The sequence below is a fragment of the Atractosteus spatula genome, chromosome 5 (assembly GCF_055471065.1).
Source record: "Atractosteus spatula isolate fAtrSpa1 chromosome 5, fAtrSpa1.hap1, whole genome shotgun sequence".
NCBI classification, from domain to species: Eukaryota; Metazoa; Chordata; class Actinopteri; order Semionotiformes; family Lepisosteidae; genus Atractosteus; species Atractosteus spatula.
In genome coordinates this window covers 58664837-58691605 of record NC_142710.1, presented here as the reverse complement: position 1 = coordinate 58691605, position 26769 = coordinate 58664837, and the positions used below count along the sequence as shown (strand labels likewise).

The window sequence follows — 26769 nt, the reverse complement described above, 5'->3', positions numbered from 1 at the left end:
TTCTGGCTGTGAATTTTTTTTATTTTTAATTGGACAAATATTATCTATAAGTTTGTGTACAGACCCAATCTGAAACTTTTTGTGTCTTTGTTTTAACTGAGCTCAGAAACATTGGTTGGATAGACAGCCGAACAAACAGAATAATCAAACCAAGGTTGTAAAATACTTTAAAAATTAAATTAAAAAATATTTTACCTAGGGCGCCAGCTGCTGGCGGGTTTTCTAGGGCCGCAGTGAGCATGACACATCTGATCTCTGTATTCTTTCGGCATTCTTGCAGTTATCTCTTGATTAATTATTAACAGTACAAAGCAAAAATGTTTCATACGTTTAAATGTTTTGTGGTGTTCATTGTACATTACAGCCGATTCTATTAAAGAGTGTTAACTGCTTTCCCCGATACTCAGTTTTCTACTATTGCTACGGAACGTCTTCGCCGTGCCTATTTTGCAGCAGTACTACAATACCCAGAGTGCACAGCGAGTTGAGACGCGCATGCTCTGTCTTCTTGACGTCAAAAGTACTCGCGTGGTGTCGCCTAAGCGGTGACGCGAGGAACGTGGTGGCCATAATAAACCTGGCGCACACGGGAACTGATATCAGTGAGATCACAAAACGTAGTGAGAAAAACGTAACATATACAAACTACTGACTCCCAAGATTTCACGCGCAAACGCTTCTTTCCGGAGTTGGCTGCAGAGGATACCAACGGAGGTTTGTGTGTGTGTTGGGGGGGGGAGACCGAGAGGGACTGTGAGGTAAGTCCTGCAGATATGGAAGTGAGCCTGTGTCTGTCAGAGACCAGTGTGCAGTCAGGCTCTCGTTCATGCTTACAAACACCAAAGGGTACATGGGTCACAATACAGTAGAGAAAATGTTTGCGTTGTTTTCATTGTTTAACTAAAAGGCGGTGAAACAAGGGCACTGTTAGGAGAGAATTCATCATTCACCGCGAAGACACACATGTGAAGAAGCCCCTCGCATAAAGGGTTGGACTCAAGTCTTTACAAAATACTGGCTCTGTGCAAAATTCGGCATAAAGCCGTTTTAGAAGTGCGGAAAACTGGTTTTCGCCGCTTTCTTCGGTGTTTTGTAATCTCAGGAGTTGCGTCAGCTGTTCGTTTACTCTGGAAGCTTGTTCACCAGCTACCTACCCCAGATGAACTTGACCGCGGCCGGTCAACGCGCTGTCTTGCAAGCTGGTTGGCACCTTCCTGTACTGTAGGCTATACACTGTAACCCTAACGTGTGCTGTAGTATTCAATTCAACACGTGGTTTCCTGTCTACCACTGTTCACTTTGTGTACAAGCGGCCCACCAACTCTGTGCACAGTGGCGCTGGTGTGAGTACATGGAGCCGATTGAGTCCACTGTACTGGTGTGATATAGCGCTGTCAGTGCTGTACTGTGGTAGTCGTGCTGGGTCGATGTCATACGGTATGTTACTAACTTTGACTCTGCCAAGAAAGAATTAACTGTTGCTTCGCCACCGCCGCTGTTGTTGGTGTCGGCTGATCTGTTGCTCCGTAAAGCTATGTTGTAATGGTGTTGAGGCACAAAACAAAACGGAGAAAAACGTGCCAGCGTTTTGGCGTGCCGAGATGGTTTAATGATGAAGGGGAAACCATTCGTTTTGTGAGAAATAACCTCGTTAGGACAAAAACGCACAGTACATAACAGTTTTCATTCTACACGTAAATCGATAGCAAAACTCAGTCTTGTGGATTTTTTTATATGTAATATTATATACGAGCTTGCGATAATAGTTAATAATACATAAGTGACAGTTTATCAGTAACTCCACAATACACGTTTGAGGGTTTTACATGATGTCCCTAATCCGTTTTTTAAAGCATAGCAAAGCAATTTTCTGGGAATTTCCTAGAAATTTAAATGTAATTGAAAAATTAACTTTTTTTTAAAAGTGTTTTTAACTGTACAGCTTTTATAGAGGCATAAAGCGATTTGAGTATTTTTGTAATACTTTTGTAACATCGTAATATGCTTTCATCATAACCCCCATGGGATAGAAAAGCTTTTATTTCAGTAACATTGAATATCAAATCATTCTTTGCACACATGCAGAATGAAAATGAGTAAATGTCTTTTGTTATTGTGCCTGATTAGTATCTCAATAAAGCAGGCCTAAATATTTAACTCTTTTGATCATTTGAAAATGTTTATAAATATTTGCAATATTAGCAATAAATACAAAAGCTGAAAAAGTATGCCTTTCAGATATGGCAAAACAGTCAGTTAGAGATATCAAAAGTCTGTTAAAAAAACAGCTTTTCTACATTTACTACTTTACTACATTTGGTCCAAAACGACTGAATATTGCCTTGTACTGTGAAATTAGAGTGGCACAGTAGCACAGTGGTTAGCTTTGCATCCTCACAGTACTGGGGCTCTGGGTTCAATTCCAGACCTGTGGTGCTATATGTGTGGCGTTTGTATGCCCTCCTTGTGTTTGCGTGGGTAACCTCTGGGTACTCCTGTTTCCTCCCAGTCCGAAAAACATACTGGTAGTTTGATTGGCCTTGGTGTGAGTGCGCTCATGTCTGTGTTTGTGTGTGTGCCTTGCCCTGCACTAGACTGGCGTCCTGTCCAGGGTGTATCCTGCCTTGCACTTGTTGCTTGCTGGCACAGACTCGGGCTCCCCTGCTACTCTGAATTGGAAGAAGCAGATAGAAGTTGGATGGATTTTGAACTGACCAAAACGTAACAAACAATTTACTCAGTGGCAAACTGCTTTGTGTATGCATCATTTGCAGTGTTCAACTAGAAACTCATTAGAATATTATTACCTGCAAGATCCGCAGTAATTTCGTTTTGAATTGGGCACTTGCTTATGGTCTTTCTCAAACATTTATGCCTTCACTGGTTTGAAGAGACTGTCGACAGACTCCAAGAGGCTCCTTGAATGTTAATAGTTATATTTTGTGCAGATGTCCAGATGGTGATCAGAATGAGGAAATGATTTGTGGCTGTTTACTTCAGGCAGGGAGAGTAGACAGTTTGGAACCTCTTCATATGATGAGTTATTCGGTCTAAAGTTGAATTGGGGTTGAGACTGTAACTGCTTCATATATAAAGGAAGTTGCAACTGATCAAAATTAATGAACCGTGACCAACACCTGAATTTAATGAGTTGGTACATCCAGTATCAGAAATATACTGTATATATTTAGAAAAGCATGTTTACTTGAGGTTCACTAAGTTATGCTTTTTTCCATGTGCTTGCTTAAGCGTAATAAAAACAGAAGCAACTGGTATGTGTGATTTAGCGCCTTAAAGATTTCCATGGTAACAGAATTGCATTTCTTATGGAAAGACAAACTCCTGAATCCGTTATAAGCCATATCATAGGCTTTTGGGGTATGTAAAGTGTAAATTGAGATTAGACCTGTTTTATTGTAAATTCCTTCTAGGCAATAGTTTAAATGTTTAACAGTAGTCAGTCCTGACACCGTCTTAAGTACAAACTATTTAGAAAAGCCAAATAAATATTTTTTTTGTTTATTATCTATCTATATAATAAACAAATAATGAACAAAGAATACAAACTGAGCTCAAATGGATTCATTAATCTTCTGTGGACAATTTGGCAGTGGTGAACTGAATGTGACTACTTGAAAGGTCTATTTATTACACAGAATAAAATGCACAAGACAATAATGAGACAAACTTCAAGTTTATTACTGTACATCCATTCGTCTCCTACTAGATTCTTAACTTTGAACTGTACCCTGTTGCAATTAGAAGTGGACATTAATTAACTTGTTCCATACTCCCACAACCCACTGGGTAAAGAAGTGCCTCCTGTTCTCTATTTTAAATGCGCTTATATGTAGTTTACACTTGTGCATTCTGGTTTGTGCTTCAGTGTTCATTCTTCAAGCAATCTGTTGGGTTGACTTTGTCAGTGCCTTTGAGGATTTTGAATTCCTCCAGATAACCTTCTCTGTTCAGAATTAAAAAGGCTCAGTGCCTTCCCCTTGTCAATATAACACATTTTTGTGTTACACAAGGTCGAGGAATGATATTGATTATTAATTATGTCGTGCCTTTCAATTGAGTTCTGCTGAATTCCTCGACATGTACTTGTCACGTACAGTACAATATCTTAAGTAGGTAGCTGCGTCGGTATGCGTAGGCTGCAACAAATAAACCTTTACCTGTATGATGTCTTGCATGAGCACTCTCTGTGGTTAACAACCTGTTTCAAAGAAAATAGAAGAGAAAACCTTTTAAATAGAACTTAGTTTAAACGTTTTGTACCAAAGGAATGTCCCAAGAATGAAGTAGTTGTGGTATTGTATTTCCTTATCTAATTATGCAAATGTCTGTGCTGGTTTTAAATGTGAAAGGCTGTTTGTGAGAGTGGGGAAAAAAAAAAAACTCCACTTGTTTTTTCGGTCCTAGGCTTGGCCATGGCTTCAGCTTCAGCATCGGCGTCAGCTTCTGACAACGTGGATTCCAAAGCAGAGCTGTCTTCGCTGTTGGAGCAGTGGGAGAGGGAGCAGCAGGGCAGCACACAGGACCTGGTCAGCATTCTCACCAAGTAAGCAGAGGGAGCAGGAAACTGGTAGTCCCGCCGCGATATCACTGTCAGAGAATTAACATGTCAGCGTTAGGCTTTAAACCTTATCATAAAATAAAGAAACTTTGAACGTTTTCCCCATTGAGAATGAAGAAGAAACTGTATATTTCCACTGTGGTTCTAAGGATACCTTTAATTTCTTACGCACGACAAATGGAACTGCTGTGATTACATCAATGCTGTGATCTGTCTAACAGATCAGTTCCTACACAGTTTTGACACTTTGACACAGATGTAAGGTCTAACAGTTATTCTTAAATAATTCAAATTTGCGCATATAGATACTTTATTTTTCCTTGACTTAGAATTCCAAACATGTACTAAAAGATTGATTTGGATTCAAAAATGGTATCCCAGTGTTGACAGATCTTGGAATAAGTGTATATATATGAAGATCCGAATTTATGTTAATTTCAAAACAAAAGCAAGTTACAGTAGGTAGTATTTGTGTAAGTGATAAATGGGATTTAAATCATGTACCATCATTTTCTGTAGTCACTTTGAATTTAGTGCAGAAGTGTATAATGCAAGTTAAAAGGATACTGTAAATACCATAAAGACTGATCCTCTGTGACCTTTCTGCCTGGACAATGTGACTTTTTACTGCTGATTGTTAATTTTTTTTCTTCCTTCCTTATATGTATACTTAAAAGTGATAGGGGTATGTTAAAGTTTGTGTAATTGTTTCAGAATCTCTGAACTCATTGAGCGAGAAACGGAGGAATATCATAAAGCTGATCCTGATCCTTTTGATGATAGGCATCCCGGTGAGTCTGTACTTTGCATCTCCTTAAATATGATTAACCTATGGCATATTTAGCAGTCTAGTATCTTAACCAGTTTTCCACAAGCTTCACTGGACATATATCACTTAGGATTCTTTGCATTGCAAAGTGACTGTATCAGAAGTGGCATTGGAGAAGACCTTATACATTTGTATTTCCAAATATATATAAGGTGTGAATATAATGGGTTAGTAAACATACAATAAATTAAATTTATGCTCATAATATTTTTCCTGTAAAAAGTAGCAGAAAATGTGGAGTTGTGTTATGGTTTGTCTCTATTAAAATACAAATAACTACTGTAGTGTGCTCTTGGTAACAGCTGTTACTGTACAAACTTGTAATATACCTAAGGTCAAGCTGCTTTGCTTTTCTGATGAAAACAGCCAATTAACTGTTCAGATACATTTACAGAAACCTTTTAAACTAATTATTTAGCTAAGAATTGACGGTTGAGTAGGGGGTAGGGTAAACTGGGTGTATGAAAACTGTCACAATTACAGAAAATAAAATCAAAAGTAAATTATATCTGAGTAGTACATTTTTTTTCATGATTGTTTTCATAGCCATTTATCTTGCTTTTACGGATGTGTTGCTAACATTAAAACTAAATATCTTGGGAGTTCTGCTCATTTGAAGTGGTTCATGGTGTCCAGCTTGTTGTTGTGGACATGCTTTTAATTCTCAGTAACATTTGTGTTGTAAATGAAGTGTGTGCCACATGCTTGTATGCCTCCTAGTTGAGCTGATACTCTGATACTACTTGCTAATACTTGTGAGTCACTGGTTCCATTGTCTCTTCTTTTTTCAATAAAAAGCTTTCCAACATTGAATTATTTTTTGGCTTCTTTTTAGGAAGAGCAGATCCAGAGTGCATGTTGGGACATTTACTTAAAATCCTTTTCAAGAATGATGACTTTATGAATGCGGTAAGGTCTATAGATGAATGCTCAAAAACTTGAAGTCACATACAGTAGTATGTGGTTGCAAGCCTCTGAAATTAATGCTTAGTATACTTTACATCACTATATATTTAGAATGAGAAACCCTTTGCTGTGGTCTAAAAAATGATGATACTTTCTTGTTCTGTGTAATGACTTTAAAAACAGGGCTAAAATATACCTTTCATTTTTTAGGGATGCATCTAGTTCAGATATTTATTTCTTATTTGCAGCTGGTAAACACGTATGTGATGACAAGCCGTGAGCTGTCTCTGAACACGGCTGCCTGTCGTCTCCTCCAGAACATCATGCCAGGTCTGGAGACTGCTGTCGTGTTTCAGGAAAAGGTACTGCTTCAGAATACCTCCTGCCTGCCACAAGATTACTTTTGCTTTAAGTTACAAATCAGTTTTTTGGTCATTAAATTTTGATTACTGGGGAATAGAATGTCATAGTCTGAATCGCCACACATGGCACACATAAACCTTTAATGCTATATCAACATTAAAATGTTTTTACATTCCAAAAGATTATAATTTAAGTATCTCTGATTGTTTTTTTATATACATCAGTTATCATTATTAGTATACAATTATTGTGTCACAGCCTGCGTTTGAACATGAACCTAATTGCGGATTGCATTGTCCTGTGCTTCATTTGCTACCAAATGTTGAACTGCTTTATGATTGCTCTGAAAATTTAATTTGTTTCCCTCTTAGAAGCATGATGCATTATGCCTGTTATTATGCATTATGTATTATGTTCATGTTAAGTTAAAAACTGTTGATGAATGATGTACTTTCCAGCCAATAAGTAATTTCCGTTTTTACTTTTAAGAAAGAGGTTGTTATATCAGCAGACATAGAAATTCAAGAAGTCATTCATTGACCTCTGTTGGTACTGCAGGAGGGCATTGTGGAGAAGCTATTTAAGTGGGCCCAGGAAGCCGAGCAGCCTCTGAGGACCTACGCCACTGGGCTCCTAGCTGGAGCCATGGAGAACCAAGACATAGCTGCCAACTACAGGGAAGAGAACTCACTGCTGGTTAGTGTGACCCCTCTTCCAGCTGCCCTTGTAAAGCACAAAATGTCAAAAGTGTAGCTTACCCCAACAGGGCATTGAACACATGTTGAGTGATTTTAAAAATGTCTGTCAAAAGCCGTCAAAAAAAAAGTAATGGATACAGAAGTTCACGTAGGTAGCTGAATCATCATGCATAGGCTGCAAAGGAATAGGTAAAGGTTTATTCCATGCTGAAAGGAAAAGAAAGGAGACGCAATATTTCGGCTGTGGAGCCTTCTTTAGGTGTGGATAAATGCTTACAGTAGGTAAAATGCTAGAAGGATATGGAATTTAGATATGGAATATTTTTGTTTACGAAATGATGAATGCTGAGTTTTTTTTGTTATTCGATATCTTCACAGGTGCCCCTCATGCTGCAGCGATTACGTGAACTCCAGGAGAAGGATGCAGAGAGCAGACAGGAGTTCAAGCGGCCAAGCCCGAGGAAGGCTCTTGAGCCATTGCTGCCCCTTGATGAGGAGGCAGTGGATGGGGAATTTAATGATACAGCTCTGGACAGTCAGGAGGAGAAAGAGGGCCTGGAAGACAGTGATGTGGAATTTCACCTGAACTCTCGCCACAAAACCAGCAGCCGGGTCAACTCCACTGTCAAGCCCGAGCTGGACGAAGCTGATGGCAAAAAGAACACATCTGTGAAGAAGACGGAACGGGAGAATGGGAGGAAAGCAAAGCAGAAGCTGAACTTCTCCGTTTCGGAGCCTGAAAGGATTTTCAGTGAGCTCTCCAACAGCAGCTGGTCTGAGATGTCCCCCTGGGTGATTGGGACCAACTATCACCTTTACCCTCTGACCCCGGCCATAGAGCAGAGACTGATTCTGCAATATTTAACCCCTCTAGGGGAGTATCAAGAGGTAGGCCACCATTTTTTTTCTTTCAAAGTGTTCTTTTGGGTCACAAGAATTTGTAAATTGCTGATCGCAATAGAAATTATGTAATTTTTATTAATATAGAAAACACAAAAAAGAAGATGCTCTTCCGGTGTGGTATGTGAATTTTCACTTTTCTCTTCATTCCATTAAGCTTTACTTGAGTTTCTCTTGTTAAGTGCTGCTTTTATTTTTATCTGCAGTTGCTGGCAGTGTTTATGCAACTTGGGGCTCGGGAGCTGCTCATGTACTACATTGATCTTAAGCAGACCAATGATGTCCAGTTAACGTTTGAGGCTCTTAAGGTATTGTCTGAATATAATAGATGTTTGTATTGTCAAAGGTTGCAAAATTGACAATAAAATCCTGTTTTACATGCAGCTGTCATTATTAATGGTGATAAATGGTTTTACGTTTTTTTTCATTATTTCACTGATGTGTTCAGTATTTTTGTTCCATAAAAAGCAATTCAATATTTGCTTTTCCATTGACTATTGAAGGTTTTTGGAATAATAAATGCAAGCTTACTCAATTAGTTAATGTATAAGTTTATTAATATATTATAGTATATAGTACATTAATAATGGTTAATATGAATATAAAAATAAAGAGCAAAGTATTTTATAAATAATTTAGGAGATGGCTATGTAGAATAACACATAACGTCTTACCAGGCTAACAAGTAAGAGCAAAAATGTGTCCCTTTGTAGTTTTGTTTTCCTTTTTGAACAAACATGTTGTTCATTTGGGTTGTGTTGGTGTATTGGTGCCTAATACTACTGCCTCACAGCTCTTGACTTCTTGGTTTGATTTCTGCAGGTTTCCAGTTTTCTCTTACTTTTCATAAACTTGATAGATATTTTAATTCATGTTGTTGAATTGTGTTCATGTGCCCTGTAATGAGCTGGCATCCTGTCCAGACTGTAGTCTTGCCTTGCAGAATTGCTTATGCATGTTTCTGTACTAGGAATTCTGAGCATGGATGGATGTTTGTCTTGATTTAAAATGTAGTTTGTTTCTTTATTAAGTTAAAGCTATTTGAGTTTCTGAATTGTTCTGCTTACAGCTCCCATTGACTCAGTCCAATGAAATATTAATTGTAGTCTAATGTATAGTCAAGTGATGCAGAAAAAAGAATGACCTACTTCATGACAAACGATAATGAAAACACTGTGCTGAGATCCTCTCCTTATGGGCATATTTTGTCTGCAGTATTTGGCCTCCCTGCTCCTTCACAAGAAGTTTGCTGCCGAGTTTGTAGCCCATGGTGGTGTGCAGAAATTACTGGAAATCCCTCGACCCTCCATGGCTGCTACAGGCGTCTCTTTGTGTCTTTATTACCTAGCCTACAATCAAGATGCAATGGAGAGAGTAAGACCCATACTTTATGGTCATAATTTATGAACACCTTGTTTTTTTTTTTACAATGTTATGAATTTTGTTTGCAGTTTAAAAGTATATTCTTAAGTCTGAAATTGAAAGATCAGCAACTGTTTAATGTTTTGAAGGCAAGGGTTTTTCTATCAAAATTGTATAGGACATTTAAAAAATCTAAACAGAAAGATCTTCACATAATGTGTAGACTTGTACCGAAACGCACAAAATGACATGGTTTCTGTTTGTTTAAAAAACAGAAATAACACACAAACATTTTTCTAAGTGTGTCATGTCAAAATCTAAATAAAACTGTTCATTTTGAAGCTGAAATGTACAGTTCCACTGCAAATTGTCTGCTGTATGTGAATTATAGATCGTTTACCCTGTCTAATACATTTAATAATTAACAAGCATTGTGCTTCTCCAGAAGCAATGCTTACAGGTACATTAAATTCAGGTGTGCAAGGAGCTAGGAAATTGTTGTCTGTAGTGAAGATTTAACCAGTAAGCAGTTTTATTTAATTTCCTCCATGTTCCTTGTTACACTTGCTGTTGTGGGCCCTGAGAGACCCCCCCCTTGATGTTTGCTGTTGTCTGTGGCAGGTGTGCATGCTTCCCCACAGTATCCTCTCAGATGTGGTTGGCTACACTCTCTGGCTGCTGGAGTGCTCTCACGCCTCAGGGGGCTGCCATGCCACCATGTTCTTCTCCATCTCCTTCTCCTTCCGTGCTGTTCTGGAGCTCTTTGACAAACAGGACGGCCTGAGGCGCCTTGTGAACTTGGTACATGTTTTTGGCTCTGTGTTCTTCCATTACTTTTTTTAAGAATTAGCGACTGCCACAACATTTAGTATGGTTAATGCCATCAATCTGCATTAAATTCAGGATAGAAATGATGATCTTAGCTGACAATAAAAATATTATATACAGTTTGACTCCTATAGCTGTTAATATAGCAAACTTTAACACAAATATGAATAATCTTACAATTTATGTAAACGTGTGTTTTTATGTTGTGTCCAGATGAGTACCCTGGAGATTTTGAACCTAGAGGATCAGGGAGCCTTACTGAGTGATGATGAGATCTTCTCTAGTCGGCAGACCGCAAAGCACACCTGCATGGCTCTGCGCAGGTACTTTGAGGCACACCTGGCCATCAAAGTGGAACAGGTGAAGCAATCCCTGCAGCGGACAGAGGGAGGTGCTCCTGTTCACCCACAGCCATACTACAAGGTGTGTTTTTATTGTGTACCTCCTACCATTGTCGCTCATGGTTACCCAAAATCTCATATTTTTCTAAATCTAAATATTTTGGGGGATTTTGTTCCACCCTCTGTTCCTAATTGTTAAATAGAACTGATAAATAATCGATAATTGGGACAGAAGCAATATGCTGCAACCAGTTAAAATACAAATATTAATGTACCTTAATAGGCCCTTAAGGTTTTAAAGAGTGTTTTCGTAGCTTCTCATAGTTTCTTGTTTTTTTTAAAGCTGAATTTTTTGTTTGTGTAATATTTTATTGGGAGACTAGCACATGGTCCATATTTTGATTAAACATAGGTCTGTCATAATCTTTATATCCTTTTTAAGCACGGAAGTGAACTGTGTTTAAGGACTTTACAGGGATCAGCTATTTAAACGGAGTGTTATCAAAAATAAAACATCATCAATTAAATTAAGATGTCTGTGTCGGAGGATCAGAAAAGGTTGATATGTGTGTATGCTTTTTTGTTGTTTTGTAACGACTTTCATCTACATTTCAGGCATGCACATATACCCACGATCAGGTTGTAGAGATGATGGAGTTCCTTATAGAGTATGGCCCCGTGCGGCTGTACTGGGAACCAGCTGAGGTCTTTCACAAGCTGTCCTGCATCCAGCTAATGCTGCAGCTCATCTCCATAGCCTGTGATTGGAGAACCTACTATGGAAGGTATCTCTGTTAACATTGCTTTGTCCCAGATTTCTGAAGTCATTCATTTTATATTGTACCTTTGTCTTATGACATTTACCATACATATATAATTGAATCTTAGATTCTGCTTTTAAATTAATTTTTAAATTAAACTATCCTCACATTGTTTTTTTGTTAATATCTTAAAAGTAAACAAACTCTTGCATATGCAGTAAATTTATATTTAATGCAAACATTGTATATTTTACAGATTGCGCTTGGTTTATTTTAAATGTCATCAGTAGTTCTGAACATTCCTTTTTTGCTTTTCTTTTTCTCAAGGAGTGATACCGTGAGGTATGCCCTGGATGTCCTTGCGATTCTCACTGTGGTCCCTAAAACGCAGCTGCTTCTGGCTGAGCCTGTGGATGTACTGGATGAGAGTGGGTCGACTGTTTCCACTGTGGGTCAGTAATCTTCGTCTTTGCCCCTTAACATATTCCCTTTACAAAATGACTGCGAATACCACTGGTTTCTGGGGTTTTGGAGACAGTGCTTTGTCTCCCTATTTTTAGCCACTTTTCCTGAAAGGAGTGCTTCAGGTCATATATCCTTGTGGGATAAAATTTCACTTCCTTTTCAGTTTTCAACTACTACATAGTAATTTTCAATGCCATATGCATAATTTAGTATTTACAGTGTTATCTTTGTCTTTCTGATTTTTCTTTCTTGTTATGTTATTCTGCCACACACTGGTAACATTTCTAGAGCATTTATTGTGTTAAAGAAACAATTACTTTGCTAACTTTTAATTTAAAAAAATTGACTTGGACAATTTAGTAAATATTCTAGACTAGAAGCTAGATACTTCTTTTCTTTTTTATTTCCAAATGCTCTTCAATGTACTTTTTTCAGCATGCTTTCGAAAAATGGTTGTACTTCTGTTTTGTAAAATATAGATTTACAGTTTGATACGGTGCACATAGATCTGTAAGTGTTTACATGGTAAATGCAATTACATTTTTAAACAGGTAATGTTTCTTTGTTGCCAAATAACCTAGATACTATGCAAAGATTAAAAAAAAACCTTGGATGTCCTGTGGTTAACCTTGATTAGCACTATTTAGTTTATCAGGAGAATATTGTTCCACCCTCAGAATTTCTAACTGCACAAGCTGCAAAAGCATTAAATATTTACAATGATGATTTTTTACTATTGGTATAGCTTGTCTTTTCTTTTCAGTTTGGATAAATTAAGCTAAAAGTCTAAATATTTGTTCATTTAACATGTAAAAGAATAGTTGTACTTTAAAGAGTACTCATGCATACTCAAAATATGTATTTTATATGTAAACTAAGAAATGTTCACAGTATATATTGACAGCATGTAATATTTTTCCATTAAATAAAAAGTAGATAAATAGGTAATTCTCAGTTCCATTGAGTTTTGGTATTTACATAGACACTTTTAAGACACTTTTTTACATTGGAGGTTTCTGGCTTTCAAGAAAAATAAAGCAAGGCTAGATCTAAGGATGTTTAGTTCCTATTGGTACTGAATAAATTATACTGTGATTGTAAATTATTTAAAATCCGAAAGAGGCTGCCTGGACTTCAGATGCAGTGCAGTTCTTGTTGAATTTCTAAACGCTGCATAAAATAAAGACGGATGAACCAAAGATTAAGAATACTTTTACATTTACTCTTTGCCACCTCGGGATACTCATTTAAAACATCACTAAAATCAAATTACATATTGGATATTAGTTTCAAAGCTTTTCTTTGCATAATATGAAGGGTAAATTAGGTCACAGTTACAATTATGTTACATAATTGTGAAGTTTTGCTTTATCTAGAGAGCATAAAATTTGTATACAAATTATTTACATTTAATATATTGTTTCTCCTGTTAAGAGGTGTCCAAATAATAGACTAATAAGTGATGGCTACAGGAAACTATTATTTAATTTGTATGTTAGTTTTTTTTTTTTAATTGAAACTACTCACTGGTCAGGATTGGCTGCCAAACAACTATGACTATTGTGTTATAACTCCACACCCATACAATACAATGTATTGAAAAACCTCATTGAAGTGTGCATATTTTTTTAAATTCTACAGGATGATACCACTTCCATTAGATTTATTTTAAGCATAGCTTGTTGAAGTATGTTGATGTTTTTATATTTTATCAATATATCAATATGTCACACATCGGGGTAAGCCACCTGATGTCAGGTGCTTTCCTACAGTAAATACAGTGTCACTGTGCAGGTTCATAGTTGCTTCTGTACTAAAGGTGGAATAAAGGGAATGTGTTGCATTAGGTGACTGTGCTAAAGGCCTTTGATGAATATATTATATCTGTGCAGAAGCTAAGTTTGTAGATATTTCACTTCTGCATGCAGTGATTATGTATTTTTCCCTTTAATTATTCAAAATTCACTTTACAAAGTGCATTGTATTTTGTTTGAAATGAGTTAAACTGCCAAATGGGAACTCAACTGCCAAAGCAATACAATATAAATTAGTATGCTTCAGGTAGGTGTATAGTTTTATTTTATATAAACAAATGGAGGTACAAATCACAAGCATGATAAAGTTGATGGCATTTTGTAAAAAACAGAAGCTTAGTTTGTACTGTATTTTTTTTTTATCTGGCAGGTATGAGTATAATCCTCGGCGTTGCAGAAGGAGAGGTGTTTGTGAACGATGCAGAAATCCAAAAATCAGCCCTGCAGGTGGTGATCAACTGCGTATGTGCTCCAGATAAGAGGATCTCCAGTATCGGCAAGTTCATCTCGGGGACTCCACGACGCCGGATGCCGCAAAACAACAAGTGCACTGAGAATGTACTCACCAAGATGTGGAATGTGGTACAGTCTAACAACGGCATCAAGGTCCTTCTCTCTCTCCTTACTGTTAAGATGCCCATCACTGATGCAGACCAGATCAGGGCACTAGCCTGCAAGGCTTTGGTTGGGCTGTCCCGCAGTGGCACAGTGAAGCAGATCATTAGCAAGCTTCCTCTCTTCAGCAGTGGGCAAATCCAGCAGTTGATGAAGGAGCCTGTGCTGCAGGACAAGCGCAGTGAGCATGTCAAGTTCTGCAAGTATGCTGCTGAGCTCATCGAACGCGTGTCGGGGAAGCCGTTGTTGATTGGCACAGATGTCTCCCTGGCCAGGCTCCAGAAAGCCAACGTGGTGGCACAGTCTCGGATCTCCTTCCCCGAGAAGGAGCTCCTGCTACTCATTAGGAACCATCTTGTTACCAAAGGATTACATGACACTGCCTCTGCCCTGACCAAAGAGGCTGATCTTCCAATGGCCATACACTCTCATTCCTCCTCTGCTTTCAGTCCTGTAGCGGTAGCACCTACCTCCTCCCCGGCGGTGCTGCCTCGAACTCCTCGTCTGCCTAATGGAGTGACCTCGCGTATAGCCAGCCACTCCTCCATCTCTGCCACCCCATCTTCGAGCCACAGCCAAGTCCGGCCCTCTACCTCGCAGACACAGCCCCCTGCTGCAGCCCCTCACAGCAACGGCTCGCCTCTGATTGGCCGTATAGTCTTCACACGGGAGCGCCCATCCCCTTGCAACAGCAAGAAACCGAGGGTCCTTCGGCAGAAGTCGGACCACGGGGCCTATAGCCAAAGTCCAGCCATGAAGAAACAACTGGACCGTCACCTGCCTTCTCCCCCCACCCTGGACAGCATTATCACCGAATACCTCCGGGAACAGCATGCCCGCTGCAAGAACCCTGTCACGACTTGCCCGCCTTTCTCCCTCTTCACGCCACACCAATGCCCTGAGCCCAAGCAGAGACGCCAGGCACCCACAAACTTCACCTCCCGCCTCACTCACAGGGTGGTCTACCCCAAGTATGGAGGGGTGGATGGAGGTTGCTTTGACAGACATCTCATTTTCAGTCGGTAGGGTTTTTTATTATAATAACAAAATCTGCAGCACAAATTGATTGCCAGATTTGTTTCTTACTAAGATCTAAGCCTGATTATGTGTTAGTTTGGTTTTGCTTATTACTGATGAAGTTTTAATATCCCAGGTGATAGCACATTAAGTAGTCAAGACAGAGAATACACACCTCTACTTTCTAAGGGTTTTACTAAGCAGTTGTGAACCTTGCTGCTTAGACAAGTTCTTCTGACTCGCTCAGTTGTGTTTTTCAACTGCTGTGATGACTTGACCTGCTTAATGTACTGAAATTGCCTTTCACCTTTTTTAAAAAAATGCTTACAAAAATTTTCATAGGAAAGTAAATGCATTTGAACCACATTTTATTGTTTCCCATTTTCAAATGTATTCGTTATTCAGACTATGGTTCATAGGCATCAGCATTTTTTATAATATATAATTTGTTTTATTTTGATTTGTTTAATTTTTACAGGAATACAAAATAAAATAAAACAGAATAATAAATAGACTAGCTAGACAGCTGACGCAGTGCTACCATTGGGCATTAGTCACTACAGGGTCTTTTTCACTTTTGGAGTAAAAATCTTTTGGGGTGGATTGTGAGTTGCCAGGTCCATTCAAGTTTGCAGTGCCATCAGTGAGATGCACCATTCCTCCAGTCGGCAGTCTCTCCAGTAAGGCTCTGTGTGTGTTAAAATGAAAAAGATGAATGGCACTCACATGGGTGTGTCAGAGGAGCGGTCTCCCTGTGAAGGTTTAGGAGACAGTACAATGAGTGAAGGCTTTAACGCTTTTCAGACTTAAATTTGGAGAGCATATAAAAACAAAATAATTAGCAGTTCCAGATTTCCATTTTTATCAAAATATAAATAAATTGAGTTGGATTTATTACATTTACAGTTAAAGTTGTGATGTTATATGGCATCTAAGCACACTTCAGGCAAGTCATTGAGCAAGAGCCCTCGTGTCCTTTTGTATAGTATGTGATGCTAATGTGCTCCTCCTGCAATGCCAGATTCCGTCCGATCTCGGTGTTCCGGGAAGCGGATGAGGATGAGAGTGGCTTCATGTGCTGTGCGTTTTCTGCTCGGGAACGATTCCTGATGCTTGGGACTTGCACTGGCCAGCTAAAGCTCTACAATGTGTTCAATGGCCAGGAGGAGGCCAGCTACAGCTGTCACAACTCTGCCATTACTCACCTTGAGCCCTCCCGGGTAAGAGCTGTACTAGATTTTATCTGTGCCTTTTTTGATTCTATATCTTTTAGAATACTTCAAGTCGTTTTTTTCTGAGCTTTGAGAAAAAAATCTGTTTCTTCTCTTTTCTGTCCCATAGGACGGCTCTTTGTTGCTAACGTCAGCCTCTTGGACCTATCCTCTCTCTGCTCTCTGGGGTATGAAATCGGTCTTTGACATGAAGTAAGTACTTCACTTGAGCGGATATTGTCAGGGTCTGTTAGCGCTTTACTAGGTTCAGTGTTGTCGATCGTTTTGTGTAAGAAATTTTTTAAAACAAGATTGACTTGACAGAGCATCTTTGTTAAAAATTAATGAAAAACAGGCCTCAGTAGGAAGAGATCTCCTCCTGCTGAAAGAATAAAAAGCAGTCTATTTTTATTTTTTGTGCGATCAAAAATGGACTTAGGGCTAATTTAATTAATAATACTTGGTTAGACTGTACATCTTAGACTATATGAAATTATTATTATTTGATCATCATTAATTGACCGCAGCATTCTTCTGAAATTAAATCTAACTTATTTTTTTCAGGCATTCCTTTTTAGATGATCATTATGTAGAATTCAGTAAACTTTCTCAAGATCGAGTCATTGGCACTAAGGAAGATATTGCTCACGTGAGTCATTAATGTTCATCATTCTAATATACATTATGTTAATTTGTATAAATAGAGCACGCCATAACTCCATATAAGAATTTTATGAATTACCATTATATAAGCAGCTCGTTTTTTTCTGAATTCTGTGGAATTTTGCTGTTTGAGAAGCCTGCTGTCATTGCACTATAATAGAAAAACTGTATAATAATGAAAATGTAATATGGACAGCATTTTTTTAAAACAATAAGATAACTTTTTTGCTGCATCTGTATAGGGATATTTGCAATATCAATTGGTTTAACCAGCTTTTGGCATCGTTTTTGTGATACTGTTTTTAGATCTACGACATCCAATCTGGTCAGAAAATCCTCACTTTGCACAACACAGATCTTGCCAATAACTATAAGAGGAACTGTGCAACTTTCAATCCTACGGATGACCTGGTGTTAAATGATGGGGTTTTATGGGATGTGCGATCTGCACAGGCTATCCATAAGTTCGACAAATTCAACATGAACATCAGTGGAGTGTTCCATCCCAATGGGCTAGAGGTCATTGTGAACACTGAAATTGTATCTTTTTCTTAGTGTTTTACCTTTCACTTTTTATGCTGATGGTAGTTTTAAATTTTGATTCGACTTATAATTAGACACAGTTTTGAAATTCCTTATGGTGGTCAATCATGAACTGGTGAACTGTAGAGCAGGAAGAAATATTAAGATCACAGACTTTTTCAAGAACCTTAAAATGCTGCTACTTTAATGCTTGAATTCAATGCCTTCTTTTAAAGCATTAGGTAAGTATTGGTAGTTAATTCAGACACTGGATTGTCCTTAACTGTTGTCTCAGTGGGACCTGAGAACCTTCCATCTTCTGCACACAGTCCCTGCACTAGACCAGTGCAGAATTGTCTTCAATAACAGTGGCACAGTTATCTATGGAGGTGAGTTTTAAACTTAAACTTTCACACTTTTGCAGGTGTGCTTTCCTGCATTGTTTTGCACAGTGCAAAGAGCACAGCGGTTTTTTATAGGTGTCCATCTATCAGAAAAAAAAAAACTGGCCTACATTTATTTGCCCAGTTTGCGTAATGGAAATAATTCAATTTTAAAAGGTGCTGGTTTTCAGGTGCCGGTGATGGAGACATGAAGGTAAGAGTAATGAAAAGTAAAAACCTGTTTGAGAGAAACAGTTTCTAGCTTCTGGACTGAGAGGTTGTGAGTTTAAGTCACCATCACAGACACATCTGTTGTACCTTGAGCGAAGCACTTTGTGTGTCACTCTATAGACCACTTATTGTTCTGGAAATGAGGATAAACTCTGGCCTGTTGAGCCAGTGTGGCTCTGGTGTGAACTATACTTTACCATTTGTCCTCGGAGACTATAGACTCACCCTGGAATTGAATTATAATTTGTCTCAGTAGGAGATCATTTTGTACTGGAAAGTGTACCACTGACATTCACTCTGTTTATGAAAGAGTGTGATGAATTTATATTCATCCAACTGTATTTAACATTATCCAATTATTGTTGTTTTGAACTCAGCAATGCTGCAGGCAGATGATGAGGACGACATGATGGAACAACAAATGAAAAGTCCCTTTGGGTCTTCCTTTAGGACGTTTGATGCCACAGACTACAAACCCATCGGTAATCTTTTAATAAAATGGAACTTGGCCTAGAGGAAGAACTGCCATGTTTTTTTTCATGTTTAGAATTCCTCTATATTAGTCACTTCAGTTCATTAGCTTATGACCAATAATATGAAAAGTGAGGTTGTAAAGGAATAATAGTGACTTTTTCAAACTTATTTTTGTCCTCAATTTTTTTTAGCAACAATTGATGTGAAGAGAAATATTTTTGACCTGTGTACTGACACCAAAGATTGCTATTTGGCTGTTATTGAGGTAAGCATTGTATAGTCTGTTTGTAAATAAAATGTTGAACCAATATTGTCTTGCAATTTATAAACAAGAAACTTTTCAAAGTATCTGCAGGAAGAAAAGGCATATGTACATTGTTACCTCCACATTCATTTGTACTGGACTGTTAAATAACGGTCCACAGTAATGAACTCTTTCTCTTTTTAATTCTGTTGCTGGATAGTAATGAAATTAAATTGTCGTAAAAGAGTCATAAATGTTACCTTGTTCTTCTGGCAATTACTGTAGCTAGAAAATGACACATCCCTCCCCTGCACTTTGGAAGGTCGTGTTATTACACCCTACAGTTATAAAGCATATGTTTGTGTTCAGACCTGGGCTACCTTTCCTGCAACCAGTTCATTCATTTTCTATAAAACTGAAATCATTTACATGTTATTATGTTACTAAAGTGCTTGTTTCTGGCTGAAGCGTCCCAGCTGTTGCAAAGGATTGATTTTCAGTCTGCACCTCACACTTTTCCTGATTCAGCCCGGGTGCTTCCTCTATGCACACAACATTTGCAGATGCAAAAAAGAATTTAGCATTGCATCAAAGATTTACCACCAAGACATGTTGTTGTGCTTTGCAGAATCAGGATTCCATGAACATGGACACTGTCTGTCGGCTCTATGAGGTGGGAAGGCAACGGCTGGCTGAGGAAGAGGAGGACGAGGAAGATCAGGTAAGCATTCCCATCATCAGTTTATTCTTTAGCAGTAGCGAATTGACCTTGATACAACAACAGAAAGTCAGTTTTAGTAAAGTAAATGCAAGTGTATATTCCATATCAAATATTAAATTAAAATTTGAAAAATTATTGGAGACTTTAGACTCACCCTGGTATTGAATTTGGCTTTGTTGGGGAACAAGACCAATTAAAGGTCCACACTTTATGAATCAACATACAAAACCTGTGTAACAAGAGAAATGATGACCCTCTGTCTGAGACTGTTTGTTGTATCTAACAGGAAGATGAGGACCAGGAGGATGATGATGATGACGATGAAGACTCTGATGATGATCTGGATGACATGGATACAGACCCTCTCCTAGCAGAACTGGAGAATGAAAATGGTGGTGAGGAGGAGGAGGAGGAAGATGGGGAGCAGGACTTGTCTCCTTCTGATGATGAGGAGGTGACGCGCATGCTGGGGGAAGATGGGGAGGATGGCGAGGAGGATGAAGATGATGATGACTCAGATGATAATGAGGATGACGTGGAGCTAATCTTGGAGAATTGTAAGTACCAGCGTTCAGTGAAGAATGTTACCTGTAGGTTTTGTTGGTTGCTTGGTCTTTGGTATATGATGGTAGCCTTTATCTTTTAGAATTTAGACTGCTTTCTTGTGGTCTTCTAGAATGATCCCTTCACAAAGACATTACTCGCAGGTACTGAGGTACACATTTTTAAATAACTTATTTCAAGGTGGATCGTTCACCGAATTACAATTTTTTTTCTTTTCACTTCATTGTCAGATACTATGAAATATGGTTCATATTAGGTCCCAGAAAACCTCAGGCTTTAGAAGAGATAAGCCATTACATCAAGATGAACATGTAGCTTTTTGTTAAACCATTTCAGATTTTACTGGCAGGTCTTAATAAAAACCATTAGCTGAACATTTCAGACTTGTTACCTTATTTGAGCAAATTTGTATTGAGAGATCTCATAAATGAAAATCTTCAATATTGTTTTTCTGCTTTGTCAATTCAGATTATTCTACAGTGCTTACAGCTGCGAAATAGATTAGCTTTGCAGCGTATACAGTATTGGTACTTAATACTTGTTCAGTAAACAGTTTCACTCTTTATCTGTGTGGTATTTAGGAACGAACAAGACTGGGATGATGATGGTTATCTTCAGAGTTTGGAAGAAAAGTGAAATCTGAGATTTTTTTGCTTAAAATTGTTACTGGACAGAACGGTGATGAGACAGTTCAGCTGGTTCTAGATAACTTGTTTATGGGCACTCCAGAAGGATGTACTGCATGTGTCCAGCATAAAGGCTATTGCAGTAAATCCTTACAAAGTTTCACTGAATCTAAGGACTATTTCCCCTTAAACTGAAGTTCCGAAAACAAGTTTTTCTTAACTGAGAAAATTATCATGATCACTAAAACATTTGTGTCTGTGGGTCCTCACACGGATATTTTCAGTTGACCTTTGAAAATTACATCAGGTATCCAAGCCCTGCCAACAATTTACCATTTTTAAAATGTAAGTCTATTTTTAAATTTATTAGCTGTAGTTCATGGTACAACACCAATTACACTGAACCAACATCAACTGAATGTGTTTATGTGGGGCCCCAAAAGGCAAAGCACTCTAGATGAAAACTTCATTAAAAATGGAACTATTAGATCCATCTGCGTAAATCAAATAGATTTCTAATGATGTTCAACTATACATGACGAATCGATAATATTTACTAACGGTAGTTAATTTTTTTATAGCAGCTCAGGTACGTACAAGATAAGAAATATATGTTGTGTGGATTACATCAATAAAATTTGCCCTTGGGCTGTTTTTGGATTATAGGTTGTGTTTTGGTATCCAAGAAAGAATTTCTAGCATTTTTGTAGAGAACTGTCAAGAGTGGACCACTAGACATCAAATCTAAGGATTGGCCACAGGCAATAGAAAGCTTGTGATCTTCTGTGGTCCACTTTCGCTTATTTTTTCTACATTTTTAAACTTTTTTTTCCCTTCCTCCCTTCCCTTTTCTCCAGCGGACAGCTCGGATTACTCAGACTTGGAAGATGATATTATCTTATCTCTTAACGAATGAAGAAGTCACAGGGAAGGTCACTGCTGGATTCCAAGAACAAAATCCTGGGAAATGTCTGTGGAGCATGGCAAAAATGGTAACCGAAATAAAAGTGCAAAAGAAAACGGGGGCAAGACAGGTTCGTCTGAGATGAGACGTCTGAGACGTCTGAGGTGTCATAACAAGCATTTCCACACAGACTCCAGGAGTCTCCCAGACCAAAGGACCCATAAGAGGATGAAAGAGGATCAGGGGCTAAAGCTAGAGCCAGGGACTCTGCATCTAGGGAGAAAACAGGTTGGAATATTTTGTTAGAGTTTCTTAAAAAGAAAGATAATAGTTTTGTATAAAGTCATAAGTGGTGTTGATGCTTAAGAAAAATGAGCCCCCGAAGAACGTAAGCTTTGTTTTTTCACATAAATTATTTTACACTATTTTCAGTATTTTGTGGACTGTTCTTATTCCATGAGAACTATTGTAGAAAGTATTTCACTGCAGCTCCGCACTGAAGTTTTTTTTTTTCCTGATACATTTCTGTTTGTAATGAGAGGAGGCTGAAATGTTACCTTTTTTAAAAATAATATATTGCCGGTAGGTTTGTCACAATCCCTGCCCAACTATGTTGGGGCTGAGTGGCAGTGCCACCCTTTCTGCTGCAGCCTGGCCATGAGGGTTCCGTTCTGACACAGTGGAAGAGATCGCTTGTACTTCCTAGTTGGACCTGCAGCTAAAATTATAGCGGTCATCCCATCTGGCACTCTCTTTCCTCTTTGAAAACGGACATCAAATGAAATACAGGGTATTTAGATTAAGGCTGAGAAACTAGCAAATAATGGAAAGCTCCCTTTCCCTTTCTGTATCTGTAATGATACTGTCTGAATTCCTATTTCTTCTGCCGTCTGACTTGCTTCCACTCTTGAGCATTTCTGTTCCAAGGCTTAGCTGGAAGCGTCAGTGAAGTCAGATTTCTGACTACATAGGTCCACATTGCTTGCTTGTGGTTGATGTTTCTTACCGTGTGTAATGTTCATATATCATACCTCTGAATATTTTGAAGCAACAGTGCTTTCCATGTAAGCTTCACTTTCAGAATGTGGTCATAGAATATATAGTTTTTATCTCTTTCCCTGTCTGTTTATCTTTGTCACTAGTACAGGTACTAGGGGAAATGCAGGTAGTTCAAAATCATGTTTCTTTGGTATACGTATTAAAATATTTAAAAATCATTTTTTACTTCACTTTTCGGTGAATTGTCTGATCCCCTCAGAGAAGTGTACAAATCCAAGTTATTATTTTAATATGCCATCAGCTCAAGGAAGCTTCTTGTAAAATCTAAAAACAGTGCTGACATAAATTGTTAGTGCTGTTGCTTTTCAGAAATTAATGTTTTTTTTAATGATTCATTTCTGAAATACCAGGGCGTGCTTGTCATTTTGTGAAACATGTTTAATACGTATCTCAAAAGTAAACTATTCAACTGATTTCTGACACAAAAATGATTATTTTTGGCCAATTCAACCAGTAACTGATTTTTCTGACCTTATGTTTGTCACTGATGAAATCTTACTGCTTATTCAGACCTTTCACTGTCACTGATAAAGAATTGCAACTTTTTTGAGCTCCTTTACTTCTATTGTGATAAAGGCTTGGGGCAGCCTTAAGAGCTAGCAGAGGGGACAGAATAAAATGTTTTCTTATGTGCTACTAAAGTTGTACACATAGAAAATATTTCATAAACACTGCATTGAGGAGACTTAACGCCTTGCCTTTTTGATGCTTATTTGAACTGCTTTGAGTTACTAATTCAGCTTTAGTAAATAGTTTGTGGCTTGAGATTGCAAACTGTATTCATTCAATATTTCCCTTTTTGATCACAGTGTCAGAGTACAAAAACTAAACTGCTTTTCTCGTAGATTACATGATTATAATTTCTCCCACAATTAATTGCGTTTATTATTAACAGAGTGTTGCATAAAATGTCCAAAAATGTTTTCTGAACCTTTTAGCAGTTTTGAAAGTGGATTTATTTTATGTCTGAAACCACAGGCCCTAGATGTCAGCTGGGATGTGAAATGTGAGAATAAGATTTTATTTCTTATCACAATTGACCTTTAGTCACACGTGGATATCCGGTGGCTGGAATTATAATTAATATACAGGCCTCCTTTTAGGATTAAACTCTTCAAAATTGCAGAACACCATTTTCTCCAGTGAAGGGTTTGTCAGAAAGAGTAGTGGAAGATCTTGATTCATTTATTTGATTTGTCCCTTTGCTTTTTGGGTGTTTTTTTAATTGTGTGAGTTTAATTGTAATGAAAAAGAGCTACGTCTTTAGAGATCTTTAAACAGGCCTTGTACAAAATGTATCTAAAATATTTTTACTATAAAGTGAATAAAAATTTCTCAAAGATGTCTCCTGTATTTTTGATTTTATTGTTGGTATATTCTATGTAGCTTGCTTCACGTAGCAAAATTACCTAGTAATTTACGCATCAGTCTGACAGAGTGCAGTCTCAGAAGACCAAATAAAAGATTCATACTTGCAACTCCACATTCATGTTTGCTGTTGGTCAAGATGAAGATCTTTTTTTTTAAACTATTGGCTAAGAAATCCCTCACAGTGAGTGATTTTTTTTAGAAGCAAATGGATTATTTTGCCATGTATACTCTATAGACAAGTGCTACAATATACTGAGCATCAATAAAAACTCACTCCTCTATGAATCTTTTCAGACAATATGTATAGGTTTCAGATATTGATTATAAGCTTTGTGTTAATTGATTGTTCGTGCCTGTACGTGTTCATGATATACTATATGTTCATGATATACTTCAGTGAGCTATTTGCAGAAGCTCTAAATCGCCTCTTCGGTAAACGAACAGCTAGGGTATACTGTACATGTAGATGATTTAATCTGTTAAGCCTGTCAAGCCTGGTGAAGATCAATAATAAACACAGAAAGGAACAAATGTTGACCACTTATCAAGAGAATGCCTTCTATGTGCCACTGGTATGTTGGAGCAACAGTTCAAATGTCTTACATTATGAAGCCTTTTCGTTTTTAGGGATTGACGTTTTGTGAATGTCAACAATTAGGGCACTGTGTATAGAAATCAGACTAATTGAGGGGGATGTTGAAAAGTGATGGTCTGGTTAGGATTGTGTGGTCACTACAGAACAGCACCTGTAGTCCTAGCTGAAGGATGTCTTGATATAGCCATGGGCCTCACTTGCTCCCCTTTCCTGAGGGCTCATTCTGACATGATGCGACTTGCGGCGGGACGATCAGATTCAGCACTGGAATCATGTAATATCTTTCATGTTAAATGAGAATGTGGGTTGTGGATGCCCTATTTTCCAGTGTGCCCCATCGAACTTTTCTAAGATGTACTAGGATGATGTGTAACGTCTAGGACTGGAAGACCGGTCCCAGATTCCACAGGAACATGTTGGTCGAGGCCCTGTCAGAGGAATGGATCAGAGTACCAAGAGACAGCATCTGCAACCTGGTGCGGAGCAACATGTCACAAATGCACAAGCATGCACAGTAGTAAGGATTGCTTCCAATGGTAGCCACGTTTGCTATTAGCCTGTGTATAGTAGACCCCCCTGTATATAAACCAGGTTAATGACAGATGTTAATCAGCATAATGAATCTACAGTTATGTTAAATAAAATGGCCGTGCAGATAACTTTATGAATCTGCACAAAGTTTTAAGTGAAGTCTCTTTTAATATACAACATATACATCTTGGAGAGCTAGGAAAACCGTTGTGATTAATTTCCATAAAAGAGCACTCCATGAAAAGGGTATTTTTAACTAGAGAAAATGTTTACAGTGCAAATCCAGTAAATCCTAGTTGTGGTACCTGTGAAATTCACCTAGATGGTGCACTTGCAGCAAGGAATTCTGTTTGAAAGAAGTGTGCTTCCATTTTGCTTCTGTTTATTTGGGCTGTTCAAAAACACATTTGAAAGCCAGTAGAGAAGACTCTTTTTGTTTTACACGAGGCTTCTGAAAATTGCCTTGAGTGAAGTGAGAGTACATCAACAGGAATTATGTAGCAAGGTAGGCTCCTAAATGCAGCATCTGAGGTTAAGGGAAGAGTGATGATGGTAATTTAATAGTTTGAATTTGTCAGATGCTTTACGTACCCAGTTCAATTTTAGTTAAATTTTATTTTTAAGGTTATGATGTCTGCAATGGAGTGGCATCCTGTCCAGAGTGTACCCTGCTTTGCATCTGGAATAGACTCTGGCGCTACCACATCCCAAAATTGGATGAGGCAGTTAAGTATGAATGGATGATTATTAAGTTCGGAACACATCCTGATGTGAAACAGTCCTGTAGACTTAAATACTCTGTCATGTACTCTGAACAAACGCACATTCCTGTATCTCTAGCACCTCACAAGCTTCTTTTATGAATAACTTAAAACTCAGCTTCTACAGCTACATTCAAAGCAGTAAAGATCTTCAATGATCTTCTTTGCTGTACCTGCAACTGACTGGTACATGGCAGTGCAACTAGTCATTGCCTAGCTGGAAGACAAGGAGGGGCAGGGAAACACATTGAACTCCTTTAAATCAAAGTCACGAGAAGTTCTGATTTGCCGAAGAGGTATTTAGAATCAGGACATGCTGAAATGTTAGTATTAATTAGAATTAGAATTACTGTATCGGAGTTTGCTGGTTTCAATTGGGTGTTAGTAGGGTGATCCTAAAATTTCTATTAAAATGTTATGGAATCTTTATG

General features: G+C 38.1%; 1 protein-coding gene across 1 annotated transcript; it reads left to right on the top strand.

Annotated features, from left to right (window-relative positions):
* The first annotated feature begins 562 nt into the window (after positions 1-562).
* On the top strand, positions 563-24420 carry dcaf1 (ddb1 and cul4 associated factor 1). Its single transcript, XM_088917738.1, has 24 exons — positions 563-758; positions 4426-4564; positions 5294-5370; positions 6244-6317; positions 6563-6676; positions 7236-7373; positions 7754-8263; positions 8482-8583; positions 9491-9649; positions 10259-10438; positions 10679-10888; positions 11422-11591; positions 11895-12019; positions 14217-15483; positions 16500-16698; positions 16820-16902; positions 17254-17338; positions 17659-17892; positions 18170-18263; positions 18866-18970; positions 19154-19227; positions 19835-19927; positions 20214-20484; positions 21975-24420. The coding sequence occupies exons 2-24, from the start codon at positions 4434-4436 to the stop codon at positions 22031-22033; spliced, it is 4554 nt and encodes a 1517-aa protein (XP_088773864.1). The 5' UTR covers positions 563-758; positions 4426-4433; the 3' UTR covers positions 22034-24420.
* Positions 24421-26769: the final 2349 nt, after the last annotated feature.